The 20,747-nt window shown below is 37.4% G+C and overlaps 3 protein-coding genes and 1 long non-coding RNA gene across 4 annotated transcripts; 2 read left to right on the forward strand and 2 right to left on the reverse strand.

Annotated features, from left to right (window-relative positions):
• Nucleotides 1-460: 460 nt before the first annotated feature.
• On the forward strand, nt 461-931 carry LOC107828551 (uncharacterized). Its single transcript, XM_016655889.2, has one exon. The coding sequence runs from the start codon at nt 461-463 to the stop codon at nt 929-931; it is 471 nt and encodes a 156-aa protein (XP_016511375.2).
• A 5,611-nt stretch (nt 932-6,542) lies between these two features.
• On the forward strand, nt 6,543-7,942 carry LOC107777762 (GDSL esterase/lipase At5g45910-like). Its single transcript, XM_016597891.2, has one exon. The coding sequence runs from the start codon at nt 6,640-6,642 to the stop codon at nt 7,747-7,749; it is 1,110 nt and encodes a 369-aa protein (XP_016453377.2). The 5' UTR covers nt 6,543-6,639; the 3' UTR covers nt 7,750-7,942.
• Nucleotides 7,943-8,083: 141 nt separating this feature from the next.
• Nucleotides 8,084-9,697, reverse strand: LOC142172729 (uncharacterized). Its single transcript, XR_012701760.1, has 2 exons — nt 9,466-9,697; nt 8,084-9,168 (listed from the first exon to the last, which is right to left on the reverse strand). It is a non-coding gene; the product is annotated as an uncharacterized LOC142172729 (long non-coding RNA).
• Nucleotides 9,698-18,249: 8,552 nt separating this feature from the next.
• LOC107772849 (protein argonaute 1C-like) lies at nt 18,250-20,268 on the reverse strand. The gene is made up of 5 exons (XM_075229283.1): nt 20,071-20,268; nt 19,874-19,951; nt 19,643-19,714; nt 19,139-19,304; nt 18,250-19,005 (listed from the first exon to the last, which is right to left on the reverse strand). Exons 1-5 carry the CDS (start codon nt 20,212-20,214, stop codon nt 18,803-18,805), a joined length of 663 nt encoding a protein of 220 aa, XP_075085384.1. The 5' UTR covers nt 20,215-20,268; the 3' UTR covers nt 18,250-18,802.
• Between the last annotated feature and the right edge of the window lie 479 nt (nt 20,269-20,747).

Genomic DNA, 20,747 nt, shown 5'->3' on the forward strand with positions numbered 1-20,747 from the left:
TTTTTGGAGTCCAATCATATTGGTCTAAGCTATTTCAAATTCCAGTTAAGATCCTTAAACTGATTGATGCATATTGTAGAATTTTTGTGTGGTCGGGCACTGAAACTATTACAAAAAAGGCCCTTGTCTCTTGGGAAAAAATGTGTTTTCCCAGAACCTTTGGAGGATTAAACCTCCTTAACATAAGGATTTGGAATAGAGCTGCTCTAGCTAAGACACATTGGGACCTTTCTCATAAAGATGACAAATTATGGATCAAATGGATCCATGAGTTCTACCTCAAAGGCCAGCCTCTTAGCATAGCTAGAGTTCCCCAACAAGCTTGTTGGATCAAGAGGAAAATCTTGGAAGCTCGACAGACTTTGTTGCAAGTGCAGATAAGAAAGGGTCCAGGCAGCCTGACAAACAAATTTATGAGCAGCTGCTACCTAGTTACCTTAAAGTACCCTGGAAATGTGTGATGTATAAGAATGATGCTAGACCCAAGGCCAAATTCATCATGTGGCTGCAGCTACAAGACAAGCTTCTCACTACTGATAGGCTAGCAAAATGGGTCATAGCTCTTGACTTAGAATGTGTCATGTTCCATACTCAACCTGAAAGTAGAAATCATTTATTCATGGACTGTGATTTCACCAGAGCAGTGTGGAATAGGATTCTCCTATGGCTTCAGAAGCAGGAACGGCCAACCACTGGATGGGATCAACATGTAGCTTGGATAATCCAGAATGTAAAAGGGAGGACTCAACAAGCACACATCTTCAAAAGTGTCTATGCAGAATGTGTCTATGCCATTTGGATGGAGAGAAATCAGAGGATCTTCGAAAAGAAATCAAGGAACTGGGAGATTATAGCTAGAGAGATTGCCTACTTGTCCAATGTTAGAGCATCTCATGGTGTCCAAAACTTGTTACATAGCATGTTGTTCTAGCTTGGCTAGCTAGAGGTGATTACTGGTTTGCTAGTTCAGCTTAGACTTTTGGTGTTTTTCTTTAGATAGCTAGTTGTGTTAAACTGGCTATGGTATTATAATGTTGATTCCTGGTGATTAATATAAAGTTAGTTACCAAAAACAAAAGTGTCCAAACTAGTATGTTCATGAAAAATATGCATACATAAAATTATAGTTTATCCATGAAATTAATGAAATGTCTATAATTGAAAATAAATGGATAAATTAATTTTCACTATTGCTAGAACCTAAGGATTTACCCAAAGGTGGATCAATCATTCTATGAATAGTGAAAATAATGAGGTAAATTAATATTCTTAGTCAAATGTATATTGTCTGTCCAAAGATGTCATATGTGTTTGGTTAAAAATATTTAATTGCCTATTAATGACTAAATGACATTTAAATTATGATAGTGTGTCGTAGTATTTACCCCAAGGATAATTACAATATGCTTTAATTGTTTAACTGAATCCATATTGATTTGTGAGCATGTATTATCTATTTTGCAGCAATTCCTCTTCATTCGCATGCTTCTTCTGTTACTGTGTTCAACAGATTGAACTTCTCTGAATGGCATGAACAAGTCAAGTTCCACTTAGGTGTAATGGATCTTGATATGGCTCTGTTGAATGATAATCCCGCTGCCATTACTTGTCACGACCCAAAAATCACACATATCGTGATGGCGCCTATCTCAATACTAGGCAAGCCGACAACATCAATAACCCATAATTTTTTTTAAATACTGAAAATATAATAATTAAGTTTAAGAGAAAATCCCACAAATACTGGATATAAATGCACTCCCAAAACTCAGTGTCACTGAGTACATGAGCATCTAAAGGGTAACAAAGACTGACTGATAAAAACACTGTCTGAAAATATAAAACAGTACAAAAACTGAAAGGAGGAGGGTCAAGGTTTGCGGACGTCAAGCAGCTACCTCAATAGTCTCCAACAGATAAAGCTCCGAAAAACTAGCAACTGCCGTGTCCGGAGGTACCTGGGTCTCCACACGAGGTGCAAGGTGTAGTATGAGTACAACCAACTCAGCAAGTAAAAATACTAAATAAAGAAATGAAGATAGTGACGAGCTTCACAACTAAGTCCAATTACAGTAATTTCCAACATAAAAAGGTAGGCATGCTTTCAAGTTCAACATTTACAACTCAAATAGTAATTTCATATCAAATTCTACTGAAATAGAAGATAATGTCTTTCAGAAGTTTCCAAAATAGTGATATATGACAACTGAAGTGCAACAATAATGTATCAATGCATCCTCTCAGAGCAACAGTCACTCAGTCCTCTCATTCACTCCAACCTCACAATCACCCTTTCCTCACAGTCACTCATTCCTCTCAATCACTCAGCACTCGACACTCGTACTAAGTAAGTACCTGTGCTCACTTGGGGTATGTATAGACTCCGGAGGGGCTCCTTCAGCCCAAGCGCTATAACAAGCCAATCATGGCATAAATCATTGAAATATGTTGCGACATGCAGTCCGATCCCATAAATATTCTTACAATTAGGCCCTCAGCTTCACTTAGTCATCAATCTCTCTAGTCTCTCGGGCTCTCAGAAATCATGCTAAACAGCCCAAACAACAATGATATGGTGCATCAATAATTGAACAATAGAGACTGAGATGTAATGTGCAAGTAAAACTGTGACTGAGTATAAAATAGCAAGTTAGCAGATAACTCAACATGTACACGACCTCTGTGGGTCCCTACAGTGTCAACACATGGTTTAAACGTGATTTATAGTTCGATTTCTCTAATACATCGAAAATGTACGGATATCAACAGATTATTCAATCACATAGTTACATGAAATTTATCAAGCCACAATTCCTATGGTACACGCCCAAACGCCCGTCGCCTAGCATGTGCGTCACCTCAAAACAATCACATATCACAAAATTTGGGGTTTCATACCCTTAGGACCAAATTTAGAACTGTTACTTAACTCAAATCGTAAAATTCTTTATTCTGCAATGCCTTTGCCTCGCGAATCGTCCTTCAAATGCCTCGAATCTAGTCACAAATAATTCGGTTAAGTCAATACAAATTATAGGAATTAATTCCATATGAAAATATTAAATTTCCAACAAAAATCCAAAATTGCACTTAAAAATCATTCGTGGGGTCCACGACACGGAACCCGACAAAAGTTACAAAATTCGAAATCTCATTCAACCATGAGTCCAACCATATAAATTTTTACCAAATTCCGACATCCACTCCACCCTCAAATCTTCAAATTAAACCAAGAGGGTTTTTAAAATTTTCCAACTTAAATCACCGATTAAAAGTTAAAAACAACCATGAATTCGGGTAATTTGACCAATATTGAGTTAAGAACACTTACCCCGTTATTTTCCTTGAAAATCTACCGAAAATCGTCTCTTCCCGAGCTCCAATTCGTCAAAAATGAAAAATGGGACGAAGTCCCATTTTCAGAACTTAAACTCTCTGCCCAACGATTCCTTCTTCGCGAACGCGAGCCTTGCCTCGCGAACGTGATGCTTCACCGGGCTGCTCAATCGCGAATGCGTCCTCTCCATCGCAAATGCGAAGACCAATTTCCCCCAGGCCGGCTTTCCCCTTAGCGAACGCGTAGCTTTGCCCCATACCCCCCCCCCCCCCGAACCTTCGCAAATGCGTGCCCTCAGTCGCGAACGCGAAGCACAAAATGGGCCAGTCCAAATTTCCCCTTCGCGTTCGTGAAGAACAACATCAGTGCCAGCAACCCAGCAGCAACAACCCAGCCAAACTTGGTCCGAAACTACCCCGAAACACACCCGAGGCCCCCGAGACCTCAACCAAATATACCAACAAGTCCCAAAACATCATACGAACTTAGTCGAAGTCTCAAATCACATCAAATAACACTAAAAATATGAATCACACCCCAATTCAAACCTAATGAAATTAGTAAATTTTAAATTTTACATTCGACGCCGAAACCTATCAAATCAAGTACGATTGACCTCAAATTTTGCACACAAGTCATAAATAACATAACAGAGGTATTCCAATTTTTAGAATCGGATTCCGGCCCCGATATCAAAAAGTCAACTCCCCGCTCAAACTTCCAAACTTAAATTTCTATTTTAGCTATTTCAAGCCTAATTTAACTACGAACTTCCAAATAATTTTTCGAACATGCTCCTACGTCCAAAATCAACATACAGAGCTATTGGAACCATCAAAATTCTATTTCGGGGTCGTTTACACATAAGCCAATATCTTGTCAACCTTTTTAACTTAAGTTTTTATTTTGAAGACTAAGTGTCTCAATTCATTTCAAAACCTCACTGGACCCGAACCAATTACCCCGGCAAGTCTCATAACAACTGTAAAACATAAATTGAGCAGTAAATAGGGGAACATGGTTGTAATACTCAAAATGACCGGCCGGGTCGTTACATTTTCCCTCTCTTAAACAAACGTTCGTCCTCAAACAGGTTTAGAATTATACATGGAGCCTCAAATAAGTGTAGATATTTGCTCCGCATCTTCCGCTCATTCTCCCAAGTTGCTTCTCCAACTGGCTGGCCTTTCCACTGCACTTTCACTGAAGTTATGTTCTTTGATCTCAACTTTTGAATCTGCAGGTCTAAAATGGCCACTAGCTCCATATCATAAGTCAAATTACCATCCAACTGCACTGTGCTGAAATCCAAAACATGATACAGTTCCCCGACATACTTCCGGAGCATAGATACATGAAACACTGGATAGACACTCGATAAACTAGGAGGCAAAGCAAGTTCATAAGCCACCTCTCCAATCTTTTTAAGCACCTCAAACGGCCCAATATACTGAGGGCTCAACTTGCCCTTCTTCCCAAACCTCAACACACCCTTTGTGGGTGAAACCTTGAGCAGAACCTTCTCCCCACCCATGTAAGCGACATCACGGACCTTTTTGTCGGCATAACTCTTCTGTCTAGACTGCGTCATACAAAGCCGCTCTTGAATTAATTTAACCTTCTCCAAACCATCCTGAACCAAATCAGTACCCAATAGCCTAGCCTCACCAAGCTCAAACTAACCCACCAAAGACAGACACCGTCTCCCATATAAAGCCTCATACGGAGCCATCTGAATGCTCGACTAGTAACTATTGTTGTAGGCAAACTCCGCGAGTGGCAGAAATTGATCCCAAGAACCCCCCAAATCTATAACACAGGCGCGCAATATATCTTCCAATATCTGAATAGTGTGCTCAGACTGTCCGTCCATTTGAGGGTGAAATGTTGTACTCAACTAAACTTGTGTACCCAGACCTCGCTGCACTGCTTTCCAAAACTGTGATATAAACTGCGTGCCCCGATCTGAAATGATTGACACTGGCACACCGTGTAGGCGAACAATCTCGCGGATATAAGTCTTAGCCAACCGCTCCGAAGAATAAGTAGTACCAACTGGAATAAAATGCGCGGACTTGGTCAACCAATCTACAATCACCCAAACAGCATCAAACTTCCTCAAAGTCCGTGGGAACCCAACTACGAAGTCCATGGTAATACGGTCCCACTTCCACTCCTGAATTTCAAGTCTCCGAAGCAATCCGCCCGGTCTCTGATGCTCGTAATAATTAATGTGATATAATAAATTGTATTAATATTATATTGAGAATATAATTAAATTACACTGAAATTATACAATTGAAATCTTTGGGGAGTTTATTTAAGTGAATCATATTTGAAATTGTACACTGGCTATAAAAAATATATTAAAATTTTACTATGGATCATAAATTTTATAAAAATTATATTGTGAATATAATAAATTATATTGAAGGTATACTGTGAATATAATAAATTATACTGAATTATATTGTAAAACTCGTGGAAGTTATCTATGGTTCTATGAAGAGTGAATCGAATCATACTAAAATTATACTAATGGATATTTTGAAGATAAAGTGCATAAAAGTTTTATACCTAAACACAATTAGATAACCAAAATATACCATGGATTTTAATTGTGTTTAGGTATAAAAATGGTATGTACTTCATCTTAAAAATACATGGATATTTTGTTTACTTAATTGTGTTTAGGTATACAAATGGTATGCACTTTATCTGCCTCTTGATTAACATTTACTTGAGTTAGGTATAATACTTGGGTGTCGAGATTGGGTGTGAAAATGGAAGATATAAAAATGGTATGCACTTTATCTGCAACTTGATTAACATTTACTTGGGTTAGGTATAATATTTTATTGTCGAGTTTGGGTGTGAAAATGGAAGATATGGAAGCATATATGAACATATAATAGACGGATATGTATGTATAATATACTTAATATATTTTGTACATTTTATTAAGAGGCTATTGGAAAAGAATATAGGAGAAGTTAAACATGATTTATGGGCGGGAGGGGAATGATGTGTTAGCAATGAATGTATTTAGGAGATGATGGCAAGAATTAAGGAGATAAAAGTGAAGTCCTAATTTTTTAGGAGAGATTTTTGGGATGAAATTGCGACATTCTCGGACATTTAGGTGTCTATACATAATGATGCTAGGATTCTGTATATACTATTATTTAAAAATGTGATACTTAAACTCCACGGATGAGGGACCTCTATAAATACTACCACTAACCTAAACTAAGTTTTCCCCTGCCTTCTTTAATTCCCTGATCGTTGTTTCTTCTCTTTCAATGGCTTCCCTTACCAACCATTGTTTCTTCATCTTTCTATTAGTGATCTCCTCTTTCTTTTTCGCGCAGGCTGAAACTTCCCCGTTTTATTCCATTTACAGCTTCGGAGACAGTGATTCTGCTTCTACTTCTGATCATTTAGCCGCTGTGCTTGGTCTGCCTTCTCTACAACATTACACCAAAGAAGGCGTTGAGTTTGAGTCCGGTATTAGTTTCATGACGCCTGGAGCAACAGTTATGAGTCCCTTTTCCTTCATAAAGAATGGCATCCCAGCGCCTCAGCAGTCTCATCACTCGCAGATTTCCGCCTTTATGAAACTCTTCTATAAGGATTGCTTCTCTTTTCATGACTGCGGCAGGAACAAGGTTCTTCAGAAAGCTATCGTCTTTATGGATCAGCCTGGTTTTAATGATTACAAGCACTCTCTTTTGCATACAAAATCTATTTCCGAAGTGTCCAAACTTGTCCCTGATGTTGTGGAGACAATCAAAAGTTCTATCGAACAACTGATCAAAGATGCAGAGGCCAAACACTTTGTGGTTTCTGGAATTATTCCAATTGGTTGCCTTCCAGGTTTTCGAACGATGTTTCCCGATAATAGCAGGAAAATTCAATGTCACAAAGGACTAAATTTGTTCGCAACATTGCACAATGATCATCTATGGCAAGCGTTGGAGGAGCTGCGATTGAAGTACCCTGAAGTTGAGATCATATATACAGATTATTTCAAGGGGTTTATGGCGGTTCTACACAATCATGCGTTCTTGGGATTCAAGACTAAGACGTTGATGAAGGTTTGTTGCGGAAGTACTGGAAGCGGTCCTTTTAACTTTGATCCTCTGAGGCAATGTGGAGAGAAAGGAGCTGTAGCATGTTCAGATAGGGCTTCGCATATACATTGGGATGGATATCGATTAACACCTGAGGCTTCAAAGAATATGATTGATACTCTCTTCAGCAAAAACGGTTTTGTATTTCCAGAGTTTAAGTTCTCAACAAATCATCATACAGCTGCAGCAGAAAGGCACCGTTCCAAGGTTTATGGACGATTTAGAGATGGTCTAAGGCATTTATTGGAGTTGCATGCTAATAACGTAGTGGACTACTGAAATACTAGTATTTGTTTTGCTCTGTCCAATCTGAGTCGCTTTAATTTTGCTGATGAGGTTCGAACAAACAAAGAGTTTTGTACTTTGATATATATTGGGTAGGCCCTCAAATATTGTTTTGTATGTACAGAGGCTGATTTCCTCTTCTCACTGTATACCTTTCGTGTTTACTAATCAATAAGCAATTCTTTGATTTGTCTCGAATGATGCAGTGTCTCTTGTTTTTGTTTTTCTATGCTTAATTTCTGACACTGAAAATTTGAAAATTGAGTACATAAATTAAGGGGAATGGGTTCTTTAATTGACAAGTTAGGGGAGCGTGACCTATCTGATATTCGTGGTAAGATCTTTTCTATCCTTGGATCCTCAGCATTTGAGTTATACAGCTCGGATTAGCGCAAATATGACGCAGATGACTATATGTGGATGTTGTGGCCTTAAAGCTGGCTGTTTTTGTATAACAAATGCACATGGAAATGTTTGACGTTAGTGTTTTTGTAAAGTAGCCAACTCAGATGCACATGAAGGACAAAGCTTAACTGATGTATTTAGCTACTGGCACAGAAAGTGATGTTTTTAATGTACTTGTCTTCAAAGTCTAGAAAAGAATCTTGGTATGGTTTGCGAAATCCTGAGGATTCACACTTCCTTTCAATTGCTTCTGCCCATATTTCCTCCAATTGTAGCCATCTTCTGCTTTCTGTTCTCTAACATATTGAGATGGTTGATTGTAATGTATTGGAGCTGGATTACTCTGCATGTTCTCTTGGAAAAGCTTTGAACTGGAGCCACTTCAGTTTTCACCCCAGTAGTTTTGCTGCGGGGAGTTCATTTTGCTGGTTAAGTTTCCTACTGCGGCAATAGATGGGCTAGAGTCCTCCCCAGGGTGAGAGTGGGTGACATCTGCACCAAAAATAATCGAGTTTTCAAGACTCTTTCGACCTGATCAGGGCGTGCACTCGAAGGTGGCAGAACAGGATTTGGATTGAGAAACAAAATAGTAAAGTCAATATTGGGTTGAAACACCAAACAGACTAGAAAAGAACACTGCAAACTGCTTATTTACCATGCCAGATATCTGGCACATTTGTGCAAGCTCAGAACAAAACTCATGTGCAACACTGTCTTGCTCCTTGCCAGAAAAGTGTATTCAGATCCAATTGTTAACTGTTCCTCCATTTACCATTCAGTCAATAAGAGATACAGAGTTAATCTTAGCTGAACAACGAACAACAGCCCCACAGTCTGATATAGAAATGGAAATAAAATGGAAGTGAATTTATAAGTAAATTACCATGTCATAAACAGTGACTGGCTCACTGCTAATAAATATTGTGAAGAAGTAAAACACAGCAACGATGATTTCTTTTCCGTGTCTCAACATGTCAAAAATGACTACTGTCTAGCCTTAAAAGAAATCTAGACAAAAAGAACAATCCTCTGTCAGTGATCATAGCAAATGCTTAGCCTTAACGATCTAACATTATTTTCGAAATGTGTTAAAGATGGAAGAGGGATCATAACACGGGACTCAAAAATGGCTATCGTTCACCAATATAGCCCGTGGCAAAGCAGGACAGACGTTCCCTCACCATAAATGAAGAAAACAGAAAATTTTATTTAAATTAATTTTTGACAGGAAACGGAAGGCCAGCATGTAGGAACACCACTACTTGCAGCTAGACATGGTATGACCTAATACAAAAGCCTACATACCTCAACTCTCTTGTTGCTTGAGATGTTAATAAACACGAAATGCAATACTTCCTCCACATATTTCCGCTATGAGTAACCTCCACCTTCACACCTCTCAGTGCTCTTTTGATCTGCAACTCAAAAATCACCAGTTACAGAGTCAGAGAAACAACATTCATAAAGAAGCAAGTTGCCGAAGTAAGACAACATATCAAGAAAGTACAATCTCCCACGCTAACTAGATATAGGACTACAAACATCTAAACAATGACTAGAACTTAAGAATAAGATCCTTAAAAAGTCAGAAGTTTACCTTTACACAGTCAGCATCAAGCAGTGGTCTTAAAAAGTTAGAGTTGTTTTACTACTGTAAAAAAAGAATGCTTTTAGAGAACTTTTGGAAATTGGAACACTTTCTTTGTTCACATACCTTCATACTATTCTCCTCGAGACAAAAAAATATGCAAGGAACAGATTTATCATCAAGCTTTGTTCTCTGCTCCTTTAGTACATGTGCAAAAGCTCTGCAACCGAACACATTCAGATGCAAGTAGGACACTTCCTTGTTGGTTCAAACTCTCTCTGGGATGTCAAACGCCAACGAAAATGATAAACTCCTATTGATCAGGTAACATGCTATCTAAAATGCTTCACCCCAGAATGACTTAGGCAGTTTAACCATTCTGAGCATGCTTCTCACCTTCTCCACAATGGTGCGGTTCATCCTTTCGGCTACGCCATTGTATTGTGGGGTTCCAGGAACTGTCTTTTCATATCTGATCCCATGGCTCGAACAATACTCTTAAAATTCCCTTGAAGTGTACTCACTTCCATTGTCACTTCGGAGACGCTTTAGCTTTTGGCATGTCTCCCTTATCACCATAGCATGAAACTTCTAGAAAACTTGAAACATCTGATCTTTGGTATTAAAAATATAAACTCATAATTTTCGTGAAGCATCATCAATAAAAGTAACAAAATATTTGCTACCGCCCATCGATTTATTTTCCATTGGACCACAAACATCAGAATATACCAAATCAAGTATATTCAATTTTCTTTCAGACGATGTCCGAAATGAGACTATATGCTGCTTACCAAATAAACAATAGTCACAAGGTTTTACCGTTGTACATTTGGCGTAAGAAATGAGTGATTTCTTGGAAAGAATGTGCAATCCCTTCTCGCTCATATGACCCATTCTTTTGTGCCACAAATCTGTAGAAATCTCATCTTGTGCCGCGTTCAATTCACCTTGGCATATATCTGCATTTGTCCCGTACAATGTACTATGTGCAACTCCCTTTGCAATCACCAATGATCCCTTGGTGAGTCTCCACTATTGATTTGCAAAATAGTTATTGTATCCATCTCGGTCTAAAGCAATTCTCGAGATCAAGTTCATCCGCAAATCAGGTACATATTGCACGTCCTTCAAAACCAATGTACATCCGACATTTGTCTTGATACAAATGTCACCAATCCCTGTAATCTTTGAGTAACTTGTGTTACCCATTCTCACAAGGCCGAAATCACCTGCTACATATCTGCAAAAAAGATCTCTTACCGGTGTGGCATGGTAAGATGTTGTTGTATCAACAACCTATTCCGACTCTGGACCTGATAAGTGTATGCATTCCTCTTCCTTGTTTATAAAGAGGACAACATTATCATTGGTTTGCACCATGGCGATTATGTTGTCGTCATTCTTCTGGCCACTAGTTTCACCTTTGCCCTTCCTTGGATTTGGGCAATCGCTTTTTAAGTGACCTGGTTGATCACAATTGTAGAAATTTCTCGCTCTTGATTTGGATCGGTTCTTAGACTTTCCACGAGCTCCGGATCTACCATAGTTGCTCAAACTCCTTTGATAACTCCTGCCTCTACCTTCTGTGATGAGAGTATGTCCTTTATTTTCAGGCTTTTTTCTTATCTTCTCATTGAGTAGAAGAACCGATGTGACATCTTTCAACTCAATGATAGTATTACCGTGCTAGATCTTTGTTGCCAGATTATCGTACAAAGATGACAACAAGTTCAATAGCAAGATGGCTTTATATTCTTCCTCGATTTTCACTCTGAGATTAGCGAGTTGTGTGATTAGTCCGTTAAACACATTTAAATGTGACAAAAAGTTCTTACCTTCACCCATGTGTAGGGCGTATAGCTGATTCTTCATGTACAATTTATTTGTTAGAGTTTTGGACATGTATAGGCTTTCCAACCTTGTCTAAATGCCACGTGCGGTATCTTCATCAATGATGTTATTTACCACATCATCTCATAAGTGCAACCTGATTACACTAGCAGCCATTTCATCCAAGTCAGCCCAATCCTCAGCTATCATGGTATCAGGCATTTTGGCATCAACATCTAGTACCTTGTGTAATCCTTGTTGGATGAGGAGACCTCTCATCCTTATTTGCCATGTTGAGAAACCGCTATCTCGGTTAAATTTTGCAACCTCGTACTTTACTCGGACATTTTTGTTTTTCACCGAGTATAGTACTACTGACAGTGAATAGTATTTCATTGAACGAGTAGAACCTGTGCTCTGTTACCAGTTGTTGGGAATAAACTCCCTACAGAAATAATATTCACGGTAATAAAAGAGAAATAATAATGTAGCACCGAGATACGGTAATTAGCAAGAATAAAAGAGTGATAACGACACTAAGATATTTACGTGGAAAACCCTTTTGATAAGGAAAAAACTATGACCCCGAGATGAGTAACTGATATCACTATAGCTAGGAATTTAACTATTTGTAGGTCCGAGTAAAATACTCCAAAGACCACTACAACACTCAAAAGATATAACTCTTTTGATATTCCCACCTTACTATAATATCGCTCACTCTCTATTTTTCTCACAGACTATTTTCTTATACCTTGTCTATGAAACCTCACTCTTTCTTTCTCTCTTTGTTTTGTGTATCTTCAACTATCTATTTACAGACGTCTAATTCTCCTTGCTTGCATCATGGATGACATTATCATAATATAAATGTCAAACTTTCACCTTGAGAAAGCAATGAAAAATCTGCCAACCCAAATCACATTTCCTGTAGATTTGGCAGCATGGTACTTTATGTCAAAGGAAGTTTGCCTTCCTTTCACATTCATGGAATGGACCCCACACTGCACATAAAAACAACTCAATTAAGCTCAAGTGTCGCACAATTTAATAGTAAAACACCAAAATCTAAGGTAAATAATGAATTATGGCCAAACATCACCCATGTATGAAGAAAATTATTGTATGATATACTTCATCCGTCCCAAATTATGTCGTTTTTCGCTTCTCAAAATTCAATATTTTAAAATATTTTTTTTAATTATATTAACGTGAGAAGAATTGCAACTGACTAGATCTTTGCTTCCTTTCCGCTTTTGTTATTGAGAGCGGAATAACCCTTTAGTTATTCCATACCATCACTGACTAGATCCTTGGTCACTTAAATTCATTAAACAATAAAAAATTCATGTCATTATTGGAAAGGTTAAAAAAACAATCATATTTGAGCTCAAACAGTGAATTCTTAAGTAAGTGCTTCAAACCTAAACTAATAGATTAAAGCATAAACCAACGGAATCACCATCCAAGCAATACATAGTTAATTTGAGCAAATATGCAGCAGGGTATTTCAAGCAAGAATTTTGCCATAATAAACGCAAACCCACATCTAAGCAAAACACCAACAGATACGTGAAACAAAGACTTGAGATAAGAGATTGAACCTTTAACAACAACAACAGGGTATTTCAAGCAAGAAGTTTACCTTTACACAGTCAGCATCAAGCAGTGGTCTTAAAAAGTTAGAGTTGTTTTACTACTGTAAAAAAAGAATGCTTTTAGAGAACTTTTGGAAATTGGAACACTTTCTTTGTTCACATACCTTCATACTATTCTCCTCGAGACAATAGACAAAATACATAAGTTATATCCTAACTATGAACCAAATCTCTGTTACACACTTTTTGCGAACAAAAATCACCTTATACACTCAACCTTTCGAAAGTGTAGCTAAGACACACCACTTTCTTTTTGACCAATTTTTCAAAACATATGTAATATCACACACCAATAATATTATGCCATGTGTCATTAATTTTTTAAGAATAAAACAATTTAAAATTACAAATATACCCCTCAACCTTCCTTTTCAATCTCTCTTCTCCGCCTCATCTCCATTGACGCCGACCACCATAAAAAAACCATAATTATCACCTTCCAATGACAAATCAAAATTAGATGCCCAAGCAGATTAATCCCAAGTTTTGGAGTCGGAATTCGAATCTAACACAAATTATGAGCCAAAACTCCAATCAACATTAAAGAAATTCGTTGTCGGAGTTTTCATCAATTTTAACTTTTCTCTAAATTCTCTTAATGAATGTTGACTGTGTAAGAGATCATTTCACAACAGAGATCTTTCATAACATATCAAGCAGAGGAAGGTCTCATGTATTTCCTAAAATAGAGTAGAGGACATTATTTTGCTCAACCTGACGAGAGGTCAAAGAAAACGATCCTAATATACACTTCAAAAATTAGGAAAAATAAGCAATCAAACCCAGATCTACAGAATTTTCTTAGTTATAGAGTCCACTTAATTTTCTTTATCAATTCCTTCCAAATCCTTTTACATTATTGTTTATCTTAAAATTATCGAGAGAGAGAAGATAGAAAAAAAGAGTGTGAAAGAAGACGGAAATAGGGGAGGGGGAGTTTTAGTGGACTAACACAAAGGGGAGGGGCTCTTGATAAGATAAACCGGGGAAGGGATGGGGTCAAAGTTAAGGAACCAAATAGTGTTTAAAAAAAGAAAATATTGAAAGTTTGGCACTATGTCATTTAAATAATGATTGAGACAGAAAATTCACAATTCTACGCGCTTACATTTTTTTTGGTCAACACGCGCGTGTGACGTAACAAAAGTGGTATGTCTTAGTTGCACTTTGGAAAGGTTGAGTGTGTAAAAATAATTTTCATCCGCAAAAAATGTGTAACGGGGATTTGGTCCATAGTTTAGGGGGTAATTTATGTATTTATATGAAAGTTGCATCATATAAACATCAGAGTCAGTTCACTTTGATTTTGTCTCTTTATGTGCCTAGTTTCATAAAGTCACCGATATGTATTATGTATATACGCGTATATATATATATATATATATATATATATATATATATATATATATATATATATATGAAATAATAGTGTACCGGTCTTGTCTAAACTGTTGCTTCATATGGATTTGATAGTGACGTTGCATCTTATGGCTTTGATTGCAGTGCTTTCACGTGCAAACTATATACCTTGCCTTGCCTCATTTTTTAAGAACGAAATTAGAACAAGGTGAACTAAAGAAATTACTAGAGAATTGAAACACCAAACACAAGGAGTGAAAATATGCCTACAACTTGATATCAGTTTAACTATAGAACGAGGAAGTGAAAGTAACACCCAAAGTTCGTGATTATATTATTGCCTAAATGAAAATGAAAACAAAAAAATATTGGGTCCATCCCATATGTGAAAGAAGGGAAGTTTTCTTTTGCTTTGAAAACTTCAAACCAACCAATTAATACTACAAAATATTTGGGAAGACTTTTGCAGTAGTGATATCATTACATACATCATCATGGGCATTTGAAAGAAGGGAAGTTTTCTTTTGCTTTGAAAACTTCAAACCAACCAATTAATACTAGAAAATATTTGGGAAAACTTTTGCAGTAGTGTTGATGTCATTTCATACATCATCATGGGCATTTGAAAGAAGGAAAGTTTTCTTTTGCTTTGAAAACTTCAGCCAACCAATTAATACTAGAAAATATTTGGGCTGACTTTTGTGTTGATGTCATTACATACATCATCATGGGCATTCTGCAACTATAAATAGGTGCCTCTACTTTCATTTGTAATCACACCAAAACAAAGAGAAAGAGAGTGATTTATAGAGTAAGAAGCAAAATAATCTATGAGAAAAACTATAGAGAGTTTGAGCGGTATTTGTAATGACCCGACCGATTATTTTGATCTCTAGTATGTCGTTTGGCGATTTTAGGCCTTGAATAGCTTCACTTCAGGTGCTATGACTTGTACGTGTGGTCTGAATTGAATTTCGAAAAGTTCGGGTTGGATTTGGAAAGAAAATTCTAATTTCGAAAGCTTTAAGTTGGAAGAATTGACTAAGATTGGACTTTTGAGTAAACGACCTGGGAATTGAGATTCGAAGGTTCCAATAAGTTCGTATGATGATTTCGGACTTGGGCGTATGTTCGGGTTGAGTATCGGATTGTTCCGGCGTATTTGGGCTCCTATTATGTAAAGTCATCATTTTGAAAGCTTAAGAATTTTTTAAGTTTGACTTGAAGTGGATTTTAATGTTATCGATGTCCGTTTGGGATTCCGAGCTTGGGAATAGTTCGGTATGGTGATTTTAGTCTTAGGAGCGTGTCTGGACGTTGATTTGGAAGTCTGTAGGTCATTTCGGCGTCAATTGGGGAAAGTTGGAAATTTGATAATTTTTGAAAAGTTTGGCAAGGAGTGGACTTTTTTGTATTGGATCGGATTTTGATTCCGGAAGTGAGAGTAGGTCCCTGATGTCAATTATTGCTTGTTTGCAAAATTTGAGGTCAATCGGACTTGATTTGATAGGTTTCGGCGTCAAATGTAGAAGTTTGAAGTTCTAAATTCACTAAGCTTGAATTGGGTATGATTCGTGGTTTTAGCATTGTTTGATGTGATTTGAGGCCTCGAGCAGGTCTGTGTTATGTATTGGGACTGGTTGGTGTGATTGGGCGAGGTCTCGGTGGCCTCGGGTGTGATTCGAGGTGGTTTCGGATCAAGTTTGGGTGAGTTGATGTTGTTGATGTCTGAGGTCTGGTTTTGTTCTTCGCGAACGCGAAGGTGTTCACGCATTCGCGAAGAAGGATCTGTTGGTTACTGACTTTTCTGCTACGTGTTCACGACTGGGGCCTCGCATAAGGTAAGAAGGTGAAGCTACGCATTCGCGATTGGGGCATCACGTTCGCGACTGGGGCCTCGCGTAAGGTAAGAAGGTGAAGCTACGCATTCGCGATTGGGGCATCGCGTTTGCGAAAGGGAACTGGGCTGGTGAGAATTTTGGCCTTCGCGTTCGTGAAGGGTGAACCGCGTTCGCAAAGGTTCGCCTGGTAAAGCATCGCGTTCGCGAGCTGTGACTCGTGTTTGCGAAAGGCAGTTTTTGAGTTGGAGCTTGTATTGCTTCACGAACGCGAGGGGCTTGCCGCGTTCGCGAAGACGATCACTTGGGCAGTGTATAAGTTAGCAAAAACGGGTTTTAGGCTCATTTTATCTCAAATCTTCCATGGGAGCCGAGCTTGGGGAGATTTTGGAGGAGATTCTTCGTCACCCATCACTAGGTAAGTGATTGCTTCACGTTGTGAGTTAAATATATAGTTATGTATAGATTTAAACATGGAAATTAGTAGAAATTTGGGATTTTAAAGAAAAAATCTAGAAATTGGCGTTTTTGAATTTTGACCACGAAATTTGCACCTGGAACTGGGAATAAATTATATATTTGAGTTTGTGGTGCTGTTGGTAATGTTTATCTTCAAAAAAATTCAGAATCCGGGCACGTGGGCCCGGGAGTTGATTTTAACGACTTTTCGAGCGGAGATGAGAATTTGTTTAAATTTATTAATTATGGGTATTAGAGTGTATTTTGATTGGTTGCACATTGTTTAACTAGTCACGGGTCGTTTGGCTTGGATTGAATAGTTGGAGAGGCATTGGAGCTGGTTTTGGAACTTCGGAGCGAGGTAAGTTTCATGTATTACCTTGTGAGGGGAAAACTACCCCTAGATGATAATTATTACTCCCTCCGTTTCAATTTATGTGCGACTAGTTGTGGGTGCTACGTATGCACGAGGTGACGAAAGTCCGTACGTAGCTATATCATGTTTATGTCCGGGTAGACTTAGCATCTTAGGGATGTACATAATTTGGTAAATACCGAATTACCGTACCGAAACCGACAATTTTGGTATTTGGTATGGTATTTGGTTTAATTTTAAAAAAAAATGGTATTAGGTATGGTATTTGATATTTTAAAACAAATTACCGAAATATCGATACCATACCGAAATATATATTATATAACACAAAGCACATATTATCAATTATAACATAAATATAAAAAATCTAAAATTTTACTTTCCTTTATTCTCTAAGTTCATCAATTATCTCTAAACAAGTAACAAGATATTTCTAATGATCAAAATTATTCTTTTATGTACATTTTTCTCTCTGTGGGTCGATATTTGCTGGTTTTGGACAAAAATATTGTCAACAAACATTTTCAGTTTTGTATTTTTGAGTATTTTAATTAAGAATATTAGAGTCTATTGCACTATGCACTAGTTAGTATTTGAACCGAATAAATCAAAGTTACCGAATCGAATAAACCGAAACTGAAAGGAGAAAAAACGAATCATACCGAATTTAATTAGGTACGGTATTTGTATAGGATTTTAAGAAATCGAATACCGAAAATACCGAACCGAAATGTCTAAATATCGTACCGTACCCGCAGACCGTTATTTAAGTGATTGCACTAGCCATATTCTGGTTGTTATTTGGTTTTTTCTTCCACAGCGTTGCCGCACTTCATGAAGAACATTCCCTTTAAGTACTAATACTAAAGCAGAAACGCTAATGTATTTATTTAATTTACTAATACTATAGAGTTAGACAACATCATCAATTAGGAGGAAAGAAGGATAATTAGTGATTTTATTGTTAAAAGAAAGAAAGAACATGAAATACTGATAGAAAATTCAATTTTCAAAAGATACAGTAGCAGAAAAGAAGGAAATAAAGAAAACATTTTAAAGCTCCACAATAGATAGGCGTCCTACAATGTATTCACAAAATGTTCAAGTTCATCGCAATCTAGATTTCTGTCACTTTAAATGTTCTTACCACTTGATATTTGGATTACAAACTAAAAACATGAAATATTCAGTTGAATAACGGTCTCCATCAACCCGATAGAACTTCCTTAGAAAGCACATTTGGAATTGGAGCTGTTTAAAAACAACACTCGTAATCCTTATCCTTATGAAACTCTTCTATAAGGATTGCTTCTCTTTTCATGACTGCGACAGGAACAAGGTCCTTCAGAAAGCTATCGTCTTTATGGATCAGCCTGGTTTTAATGATAAGCTTTAAAGCTTTCGGTGGTTTTTGTGCATCTACTTTGTAAAGTCTGGATGTTGTATTTTTCGTTACCTCGTTGAATATCCACAAATGAACATATATGTGGTTTTTGCTGGTTGGCATGTTGTTGCCTTGTCATTAAGTTTCCTATTTTGAGTCCTCCCCAGGGTGAGAGTGGGTGACATCTGCACCAAAAAATAATGGTAGGACTGTCGCTGACAAGGGAAATTCGCCTCGATATTGCATCAACAAGCACAGTGTTTCGGCGCTACATTGGCTAGATACATGTTTTGTCAAACAGCACTGTGAGACAACTCCTAGTTCAGTCTCGCAAATTCGCTTCAGATCACCTGGTCAAGAAATAAAAAAAGATTAGCCATTTTTGTGGCAAGATAAGAAGTTTTATTTTCATTTATACCATAAAGAGACAGCATATTGCAAACTTCTGCTAAAGAAGATAAGAAGTTTTATTTTCATTTATACCATAAAGAGAGCCATTATTGTCTGGCAAGATAACAACCAGGAGATAAAGCTCCCTCCCATGCATCTTCAACTTTGTCATAGCATCATGAAATCGAGTTTTCAAGACTCTTTCGACCTGATCAGGGCGTGTACTCGAAAGTGGCAGAACAGGATTTGGAATGAAGTTCTAAAAAGACAAGACAGTAAAGTCAATATTGGGTTGAAAGACCGAATAGACAAGAAAAGAAAACTGGAAACTGCTCATTTACCATGCTCATAACAAAATTCATGTGCAACACTGTCTTGCACGTTTCGAGAAAAGAACAATAGCCACACAAAAAGTCTCACAAAAAATGCCAGGATGCTGTGTAACAGTGCACCTCCAAGGTTTTCATTGAATCAAAATAATGAAAGGAAAAAGCAACGCAAACTTTCTACCGGTACACACCAGTAGGTGCCGAAATGAACATAAATGAAAAACAACAGATGAGACGAGATTTAAACAATGTCAACAGCACTAGATACCTTATTCTTCATATTCCATTGGCCAACTTGTGGCAGGCAGTCTTTTTCTCGGCCGTTATCATGATACATAGGCTGCAGAAATACATACTCATTACTGAAATCCTAACTAACATAAACATTTTCACTGCACAAATCAAATTTAAGCAAGAATGGTATACCCAGGGGTAGTAAGACTATCCCCCCTCAACCATGAGAAGAATCAATTTTTAAAAAGCAGTGAGGAGCCTCAACTTGTGCCAACTTGTCAATAATCTTAATGCCAAACTCCTTGGCATATGGGTTATTAGCGTAGGTGTTATGACGTACAACCTGACATAGAAACAGAAATAAAATTGAAGTTTATAAACAAATTATCATGTCAAAAACAGTCATCTGATTGTAACAATGATCATCTGTGGCAAGCATTGGAGGAGTTGCGATTGAAGTACCTTGAAGTTGAGATTATATATGTGGATTATTACAAGGCATTTATGGCTATTTTTCGCAATCAATGCACTCTTGGGATTCAAGACTAGTAAGACGTTGATGAAGGTTTGTTGCAGTAGTACTATTGGGTCCATCCCATGACCCATGTGAAAGAAGATGAAGCTTCCTTTTGGTTTTGTCAAGTCAACCAAGTTAGAAGTTCAATTTGGGCAATTAGCTTTTGAAGTGAATATTGATGTCATTGCATACATCAATATGAGCATTCTTCAACTATAAATAGGTGCCTCTAACTTTATTTGCAATCACACCAAAACAAAGATAAAGAGAGTGATTTACAGAGTAAGAAGCAAAATAATCTGTGAGGAAAAATATAGAGAGTTTGAGCGGTATTGTAGTGAGGTGAAAAAATTAAAAGATGGGTTGTTTCTTTTGAGTGTTTAGTGGTCTTGGAGTATTTTACTCTGTCACGACCCAAAATCTCACCTGTCGTGATGACGCCTATCTCAATACTAGGCAAGCCGACATTCTCAATAAAGTACCATATCGTTTAAAATTTGAAAACATAATAATTAAATTCAGCAGAAGAAATCTCACAAATACAAATATAACACTCTCAAAAGTCGGTGTCACTGAGTACATGAACATCTAATATGTATACAATGTCTGATGGATAAAAACC

Source organism: Nicotiana tabacum, chromosome 2, assembly GCF_000715075.1.
Source record: "Nicotiana tabacum cultivar K326 chromosome 2, ASM71507v2, whole genome shotgun sequence".
Lineage (NCBI taxonomy): Eukaryota > Viridiplantae > Streptophyta > Magnoliopsida > Solanales > Solanaceae > Nicotiana > Nicotiana tabacum.

Bases quoted from the DNA above. Each gene is read 5' to 3' on its own strand.
- LOC107828551 (XM_016655889.2), top strand. From the start codon at position 461: ATGTATAAGAATGATGCTAGACCCAAGGCCAAATTCATCATGTGGCTG.
- LOC107777762 (XM_016597891.2), top strand. From the start codon at position 6,640: ATGGCTTCCCTTACCAACCATTGTTTCTTCATCTTTCTATTAGTGATC.
- LOC107772849 (XM_075229283.1), bottom strand. From the start codon at position 20,214: ATGGGTCATGGGATGGACCCAATAGTACTACTGCAACAAACCTTCATC. The intron at 19,715-19,873 runs GTTGAGGCTCCT...GTATTTCTGCAG, and splicing joins TTATTGACAAGTTGGCACAA to CCTATGTATCATGATAACGG. The intron at 19,305-19,642 runs GTATCTAGTGCT...TTGTCTTTTTAG, and splicing joins AATGGAATATGAAGAATAAG to AACTTCATTCCAAATCCTGT.